Source organism: Gasterosteus aculeatus, chromosome 10 (genome assembly GCF_964276395.1).
Source record: "Gasterosteus aculeatus chromosome 10, fGasAcu3.hap1.1, whole genome shotgun sequence".
NCBI classification, from domain to species: domain Eukaryota; kingdom Metazoa; phylum Chordata; class Actinopteri; order Perciformes; family Gasterosteidae; genus Gasterosteus; species Gasterosteus aculeatus.
In genome coordinates, this window is record NC_135697.1 from 18,662,138 (window position 1) to 18,670,960 (window position 8,823).

Below are 8,823 nucleotides of genomic sequence, written 5' to 3' on the forward strand. Positions count from 1 at the left end.
TGTCCTCTTACTACTGGAGTTCCTCAGGGTTCCATCCTCGGTCCCCTCCTCTTCTCACTCTACACCAACCAACTGGTTAAAAAAAATGTTAATAATGGAAAATAGAAATACACATACATACTGTGTATATATAGACATATGTGTATATATACAGCGGTGGCCAAAAGTATTAGAACACTTGAAATATTTACGAGATTTCTTTTGTTTTTGTTGAATTGGCCATTAAAATACCCATTAAAGGAAGGACATATCTACAAAGTCATCATTATGCTGTATAAACCATAGAATAGAGCCATCATAAGGAGATTTAGGTAATTTCCCTTACAAAAAACAAGCTAGGCCTATTTCACTGTCAATGTCACACAATCATGTTCCTTCACAGAAGAAGCCAAATAAGTTAATCATTGTCAGGTTTGATCGTGGTTAAATTGCTGGTGATGCAAGAGTCATAGGACACTCTTCTTTTGAATGTACAAGGCCTATCCTGCTCATTAAGTGATTTGTAACATGGTTTTGTCACTGAGGCCACACCACCAATTGGTATAAATTCAAAGCATCTAGAAGTAATCTTAAAGCACATGTTGCTCTTTGAACATGGCTAAGATGAAGTTGTTCACCCGTTAGCTCCTTCTGACTCGAATAAAGGCCCGCCGCATAGCCAGGGACTTGAGATGCAGTCCAAGCACAGTAAAGTACACTTTAGACTGCCATGATGCGACCAATTCACACCAGAACCGAAAGGGGAGAGAAAGAAAGACCTCACAAGAACTGCGTGATGAGATCAACACCACAATGACTGATGGGGCAACAGTGTCTTCAAGAATTGTGCAACGGAAACTGGGAGAAGAAGGACTTGTTGGCAGAATACCTGCAAAGGAACCATTACTGAGAGAGAAAAATAGAGTGAAACGCCTGAAATTTGCAAAAGAACATAAGAAATGGACGATGGAGGATTGGTGTAAAGTGTTGAGGACTGATGAGTCCAAGTTTGAACAGTTTGGCAACAAGCGAAGAGTGGATGTTCGACGGAGGGAGGGGGAAAGATATAAAAATGTGTGTCTCTTTCCGACAGTTAAACATGGATGGTGTGGGGTACCATTTCAGTCTCAGGAACAGGTGACTTAGTGAAAATTGACGGCATCATGGATAAGGAAGTATACCACAACATTAAATAAATTGTTTTACCTTTAACTACCTGCGACAGAAGGAATCTGCTGGAACATTGAAAATGATGGACTGGCCCCCTCAAAGTCCAGACCTCAACCCCATCAAGCCAATTTGGCGAGTTGGAAAATAAACTGGACAGATCTATTGTACATTCAAAGTAAAGCCTTTGGCTTAAGTTGCAGAAGTCATAGGATAACATTAGTGTGGAAGTTCTCCAGAAATATATTGACACTATGCCAAAGAGATGTATTGCTGTAATTGCTGCAAAAGGTGGACATACCAAATATTAGTTAAAAGTGGTTAAAAACAGTAGGACTCACTTCATCTGTTATTGGTTGTGCTCAGAGGAGCCATCTGCATGTTTCACGAACATTTTGAAATGAAATCATGTTTTGGAGACAACAAAAAGGTCAATATTTTCAGATCTGACAGGTGTTCTAATAATTTTGGCCACCGCTGTATGGATATACATATATATAGACAAACACATACATAAACTGTATATATAGACATATACATACATGTATACATACATATATACATCATGTACATATATGCACACATAATTATATTGTACATAGTTCTTTAATAGTTACTTACATTTGTTGTCCTTCTTTTAATTTTTATAATTCTTGTTTATTTGTAAAGACTTTGTATGTATGTGGAGACCAAAGTTGAAAGCATACGCATACATTTCTATATAAATGTGAAGTATTTTTTTTTACAAATTCATATATATTTGATGAATTATTGCAGATCAATATAGCAGTACGATTACAGAAAACGACATATAATCAGTGCATAGTTGCTGGTCCATGCGGATAATTTATATATTCATTGTATTGATTTTCATTGTATGATTAATCATTAATATCTGTACTCTTATTTTTTATATTTGTGTTAGATGACATTTTCAGTTTAGCTATAATAATGATTCAAGATTTTGACGTTCAAAGTTTATTAGCAGTTCTTCTGTTTGAACACATGTTCAGCGTCAGACAGACGCCTGTCTGAATCACGAGAGAGAGAGACAGAAAGAGAGACTGATTAAAGGACGAGCACACAGACAGTCGATTGGTGAAGAAGACAGATTTTCCAACGTAAAATGGAGACAACCAATCAGGAACGATTTGAAAGGTGAAAATAAACAGGATGCTGAAGGTTGCCGTTTTGTTGCAGTTTAGCGTGTTGTTGTTGTTGCTGTTGTTGTCATAGCAACTGCATTCCATTGTGGTTTTGGCTCTGATTGGGAAAAAACACATACATTTTGTTGTTGCTTTTTATGATTGTACATATTTTGAAGTTATTTTCATAAAGAAACAACAAAACACAATTGGCTGAACAATAGTCTTGTTATTATTTTTAAGAAATGTGTCAATAGAAAAAAAATAATTTTAGCTAAGCGAATATGTACATTTTTCATTTTAATGTTTCTCGTTAGCAGTGTGGTTCTATCTGCATAAATTACACTTCCAAATGACCGTTCATTGGAATTACCAGGTGAATCAGTAATGATCTAGTGAGTGATGTTACCTGCACTTGGTGAGCTTCCACAGATCAGACAACAACTATGTATGACACTGTGAAAAGATACACAGAAAAAGGTCTGGATCATAAAACAATGAAAAAATGTTGAATCTTGGTTTCTTTGTAGTCTTCTCATAACTCTCTTTATGCTGCAATAAAACAGCATGCAACAAACGCTAGACTGAAACACTCATGCTCTATTTGTTACTCAAAGCATCTGAACTGTGGTTGGCTGTCAGATGGTGTGATGTCACACTAGGGTGTGGTCTTTACCCTTTGCAGCAATAGAGTCATCAGGTTGGTCAGTGGATGGTGCTGCAACCAGAAACATGTGAGAATTCATGAGCATCAAACTTTTGATGTAGCTTTTCCTTCTGAATTTCTCCTCTTCACACTGAAAGGTTTATATTCTCACCTTCACCTGTTCTTTCTCTTTCCTATATTTACTCTTTTTCTAGAAGACCTTTTCTTTTTGTGTTTGCTGAATTCAATATGAACTGCGTGAATTTCTTCATCCGGATCTCTTGGTTATTTAGGTTGACTTCTAAAAAACCTCATATAGACCTTCATCTTAACTCTTTTCATTTAAAAATTAAGCTCAAAGTGATGTCTCACTTCTGAATGTTTAAAAAACAAAGAGTTTATGATTGAAGGAATCCTGTTTTACCTTCAGAAGAGGCAGCAGTTTCTGGAATCTGCTGATCAATTTCCTCTGCGTTGTCTGAGTCGTCTTTCACAGCCACAACATCGGAGTTGTCTTCATTACTAGTTGTACTAATCTCTAGACTCCTGTCCCGAATATCATCTGGTATATTATCTCCAGCTGTCTCCACTGATTGCTCCTCAGTCTCTACTATGTTCTCCTTAGGTGAACTATCATCTCCAGTTGCATCCACTGATTGCTCATCAGTCTTTGCTACGTTCTCCTCTTGTGACCTGTAGCCTTCGGCTGTCTCCACTGATTGCTCCTCAGTTTCTACTATTTTCTCCTCTGGTGAGCTATCATCTCCACCAGTCTCCACTGACTGCTCCTCAGTCTTTGCTATGTTCTCCTCTGGTGAGCTATCATCTCTGGTTGTCTCCACTGATTGCTCCTCAGTCCCTACAAGGTTCTCCTCTGGTGAGCGATCTTCTTTGTCTGTCTCCACTGACTGCTCCTCAGTCTTTGCTACGTTCTCCTCTGGTGAGCTATCATCTCCATCTGTCTCCACTAACTGCTCCTCAGTCTTTGCTACGTTCTCCTCTGGTGAGCTATCATCTCCATCTGTCTCCACTGACTGCTCCTCAGTCTTTGCTATGTTCTCCTCAGGTGAGCTATCATCTCTGTCGGTCTCCACAGACTGCTCCTCAGTCTTTACTGCATTCTGCTCTGGTGAGCTATCATCTCTGGCTGTCTCCGCTGATTGCTCCTCAGTCTCTATTAGCTTCTCTTCTGGTGAGCGATCTTCTCCGTCTGTCTCCACTGACTGCTCCTCAGTCTTTGCTACGTTCTCCTCTTGTGAGCTATCATCTCTGGCTGTCTCCACTGATGGCTCCTCAGTCTCTACTAGGTTCTCCTCTGGCGAGCTATCATCTCTGGCTGTCTCCATTGACTGCTCCTCAGTCTTTGCTACGTTCTCTTCTAGTGAGCTATCATCTCTGGCTGTCTCCATTGACTGATCCTCAGTCTTTACTATGTTCTCTTCAAGTGAGCTATCATCTCTGGTTGTCTCCACTGATTGCTCCTCAGTGTCTACTAGGTTCTCCTCCGGTGAACTATCATCTCTGGCTGTCTCCACTGATTGCTGCTCAGTCTGTGCCTCACTGACTTTCTCCTGGTTGTCAGTTGCATTCTCTAATAAGTTCTTGTAAGACTGGTCATCGGTTTCAGTTTGAGAGATCATATCTGCGGATGGAGATGTTGCACACTTATTAATCATGCCTCCAAAAGTAAAGGTCTTTGTTATACAGTGACTCCTGCATTAATGTCAATGTTAAGCAGTCATTATATTATAGTCATATTATTGCAGTACCTCTAGTGGTATAAATCACACAATGTAGAACTTTTTGCCATATGAGTCATAGTATTGCACTACTTTCTGTGCAGTGCCTTCTGCAGTGTAAGGAGCATTGATACAGTTCTTCCCGCAGTATTAATCTTAGTAATGCAGTACTTTCTGCAGTATGTACTTGTGTGTATTTTCTATCTTTACTTTTTAACTCCATTTGATATTTTGTACTATCTGCACCTTGAGTCTGAAATGAAGTGTGATTGATTGATTGATTATTAGTCATAGTTCAGCGTGATTATTGTAATGTAGTATGAGTTATATTAAAGTATTGCCTGCAGCAGCAGTAGTACTACATTATTGTAACTTTTGCTACAGTAATACTAGAGCTAGAGTAATACAATACTACAACTTACACTGCACCAAGAACTATATTATTATGACCTATACAGCAAGAAGCGCTGTTTAACTACGACTTATAGCATCATTGACCAATGACAATTGACGGCAACAATTAAATATCAGTTATCGGGCGGCTTTAGGGGTTGTGTTTGCCACTTTTCTTCCCTTTAGATTGGTGACTCAGATTGATATTTGTAATTTGGTCCTCTGCTAGTACGCTGTCTGTCTGCTCAACTGTCCGTTGAAAAGATACAATTTCAACTACTGCCAGTAATACTATTACTAGTGAAAGAATTATTGCTACAACTATTATTAGTACTGCTACTTCAAAACCAGTACTGCACATTTAAAATTATGTATGAGATTTTAAACAAATCTGACTATGGATAAACCTAAAGAACTTAAAGAAAGAATGAGAAATTCCCTTAAAACATACAAGGAAACACATTGTTCTGTTGACTTATACTGCAGTTTCTTCGTCAGGGAGTTCCTCATTACCTAAAATTATATTGCAGAAAATACCTTATTACTAAAACTTTAAGGAATGCGTAGCTTTCTGCAGTCTAAAGTGCTGTCATGACTCATAGAATATCCTTCAGCATTTTATTGCTGCAGTGCTCCACGAAAAGGAAGAAATCAGTGTCTTTGCTTCAGTTCAGATAAATGTATTCATATTTAGCCAACATACACTACAATTTGAAATAGAGACACACACTGACCTTGTGCTTTGGGTGCCTGACTGGAATCTGAAACAGAAAGATACATAGAACCACTAGTTCCATTCTATATTTTGGGGAATTTAGCATCCATAGTAAAAGTAACCATAGTAATGACTGCAGTAGCAGTCACTTTCTTTTGGCAGCAATTGAAATATCAGAAGCCTTCAGACAGACAGGGGACCGACTAACCTTGAGACAGGCTATTTTGAGAGGGTCCATCGGAGCCTGTGATCTCAAGAAGACATGAAGATGATTTTTTATGTCTTGGATACTGTAATTTTAGTGGATAATGTCTATTGTGTGGTGTTTAACGCAATAAACATCGTGTGTTGTGTCTGTTTCTGTTACCATTTGCTGTTTCATCTAGCAGCGTTATTGTTATCTCTGAAATGGTAGAAACAAATATGCACATCATTAATTAATCATTATTATTAGATTACTATAATTTAATAGAATGTATTAAAATGAAGAAAATAAATTCAATATGTCTTTATTAGAAGTAAATGCATGCCACTTTGATTGACAAAGGAGCTTAGTTACAGCATTAATACAATAATATAATTAATTTTGTGGAAAATCCATTTATTCTGTGTGAATCTGGTATTTAGTGTATCGTTGCTTATAGCCTGTGGTTGTAAAACGAAGGTTTCATCTTCTGGTTGATAATATTAATGATAAAGCTATCTACCTATACATCCATTTATCTCTAGCTTTATTAAAATAAGCAGCAAATTGTTTCACATTCAGAAGAAAAACAAAACAATAGAATGCTTTGCAGATACACACCCACTTCATATATATATATATATATATATATATATATGAATGTTTGTGTGTTTATATATAACATGTGTATATGTTATATGTATACATATGCATGTATTTCTGTATCTCTCTCTATTTGTCTGCAAACTACAAGAAGCTTAGATATCCGATATATATTTCAATATTTTTGTTACTTATGGTTCATTTTCTGAAGGCAGTAGGAAAATGACATCGCAAACAAACTTTTTGTGCTTGTGCCGCCTCTGACCTGCTGATGTATTCATTGTAAAGTTTATATTTACCGTCAACTGTTCTTCCCTCTGCAAGACAAGAAGACACATGATGAGAGTGGGACAGAAAGCAACACCGACAGACAGAGATCATGTCATAGCTCACCAGAGACTGGTGCCGCGAGAGAGACAGCTGCCATGGCAACAAGCAGCAACATAAAACACCTATGAACAAATGCACAAAGTGAACAGGTTGATAAAGTAAAAACAGAGAATATAGATTAAAGACCAGAGTAAATTGATTAACGAACAATAGAATGAATAGAGTAAAGAACAGAGCAAAGAATGTGTGGTTGGGTTAAGGTTAGCTGTTTGCTCATGTTTGAATTTGGAATCTTTGTAAATGTAAACGTTAGTTCTAAAAAGTAATTAAAATAAGGAACAGGAATTAAAGTAAATAATGTGTAACAAATCCCACATTTTAAAAAGTATTTACAGTACATTTTCAATTAATTAATGATAACTAACAAAAAGTAAAAGTAGATTGTAAAGTAGAGGCAGTGAACAATGGGACATAGAGTTAATTTCAGTGAAGTAAATAATAAACAAAGTAGGTAAAGTTAGGCTGTAAACAATGCCAGGAGTGTTGTGGGTGAAACTTGTCTTCAGCCAGAAGGTGAAATGACTGAGATTCTTTGTTTCCTCTAGAGAAAAACCAAACAAAGCATCTCTTCTTTCCAACGTATAGAAAAAAAGAAGCTGCAAGAAAAAAGCCTCTGAGATCCTCAAAGAGAGAGTAAAGCTATACAATTCATGAAGAGATCGAGTGTCAGGAGAGGAAACCCCTCATATCCTTGTTTTTGGTCATAGACGGCAGAAAGATAGACTCTGGTGACCAAGAAATCATTCATTAGCAGGAAGAATCGAAAGATTGGTCGTTAATAAACAAATATACATTTCTCTAAACTCAAGCTGTACTTCTTGACCTGCCAAGTGATCACATTAATAAAATATAAAATATTTCCAGTCCCAAATGGAAGAACTATGACTCTATAAGTATCGGACGTATAAAAGTGTTTTGAACTATACAGGACTAATAGAGAGTCTGATTAGAAAGATATAAAGAAACATTAACTTCTCTACACAACATTTTCAAATGAAAGAAATTAAGGCCAATTACTTCAGGAATATGTAGTGAGAAGAGAAACTTTCCACATGCCTCATCAGATTTCATAAAACATTTCTTAAGTTTTACAACGTGTTTTATAATGTTTGAGCTTCATATTTAACAGAGTTGGGGTTGTGACGACTAATGTTTTTATTTTCGTTAGTCGTACAAACTCACAAGCAGTTTAAGAGATTAAAAACTCACCGTTGGAGCATTTTTGCTGTTGGACAAGTCGGCAGGAAACAAATGTTAACAGGATGAAACATCAGTGGTTGATGAGATTTTGAACTCAACAGAAAAAGAGCAGCAGCTTATTATACTCCCTGCTACCTCCCTCGTCCCTCCTCCTCCTTGTTCTCCCCCTCCCGCCTACCTATGGTCACTTGTCCGGCTCAATGTCTGCCCTCCAAGTCAAAATCAATCGTATTTATCTTGAGTCAAAATATAGATAAAAAGACCAGCTGATTTCTGTTTCTACTTGGATGACAGTACTCAGACTAAAGCAACATTCAGCTTTTTCTTCTCTTCTTTTGAATCATAGAAAGCTGTAGATATCAGTTTAGTACAGAATTAATTTATTATGGTTTTGACTACATTTAGAACAGGTTTAGACCAGATTCAGACAAAGTTTAGACCAGATTTATTCTGTGTGTTTAGACAACATTTTGATCTAATTTTCATAAATGTGTTTTTAAGGAAGTGAACCAGTGCCTTAACCGGCCTGAGTGTAAACTGATGACACACGTTTCTTCCAGGAAATGGGATCAAGGTCTATAATGTGTGTGTGTGTGTGTGTGTGTGAGAGAGTGTGTGTGTCTCCTTGTAAAATCTCAATATGCAATTCTTCATTCAGCTCA

The 8,823-nt window shown here is 37.1% G+C and overlaps 1 protein-coding gene across 4 annotated transcripts; it reads right to left on the reverse strand.

Annotated features, from left to right (window-relative positions):
* Positions 1-2,108: 2,108 nt before the first annotated feature.
* On the reverse strand, positions 2,109-8,294 carry LOC120826487 (uncharacterized). 4 transcript variants are annotated; one of them, XM_078081098.1, is made up of 10 exons: positions 8,171-8,294; positions 6,965-7,023; positions 6,871-6,888; positions 6,152-6,187; positions 5,993-6,028; positions 5,804-5,830; positions 3,362-4,579; positions 2,968-3,009; positions 2,701-2,747; positions 2,109-2,409 (listed from the first exon to the last, which is right to left on the reverse strand). In XM_078081098.1, the coding sequence occupies exons 1-9, from the start codon at positions 8,230-8,232 to the stop codon at positions 2,725-2,727; spliced, it is 1,521 nt and encodes a 506-aa protein (XP_077937224.1). In that variant the 5' UTR covers positions 8,233-8,294; the 3' UTR covers positions 2,109-2,409; positions 2,701-2,724. The 4 variants fall into 4 exon arrangements, with proteins under 4 accessions (XP_077937224.1, XP_077937226.1, XP_077937225.1 ...); XM_078081100.1 differs by lacking the exons at positions 5,993-6,028; positions 6,152-6,187; XM_078081099.1 differs by lacking the exons at positions 5,804-5,830; positions 5,993-6,028.
* Positions 8,295-8,823: the final 529 nt, after the last annotated feature.

What these genes read in the sequence shown, in the direction of transcription:
- LOC120826487 (XM_078081098.1), bottom strand. Translation starts at nt 8,232, where the DNA reads ATGTTTCATCCTGTTAACATTTGTTTCCTGCCGACTTGTCCAACAGCA. An exon ending in ACAGCAAAAATGCTCCAACG is followed by an intron (nt 7,024 to 8,170) that starts GTGAGTTTTTAA and finishes ATTTGTTCATAG; the next exon opens with GTGTTTTATGTTGCTGCTTG. An exon ending in GCTAGATGAAACAGCAAATG is followed by an intron (nt 6,029 to 6,151) that starts GTAACAGAAACA and finishes TTGAGATCACAG; the next exon opens with GCTCCGATGGACCCTCTCAA.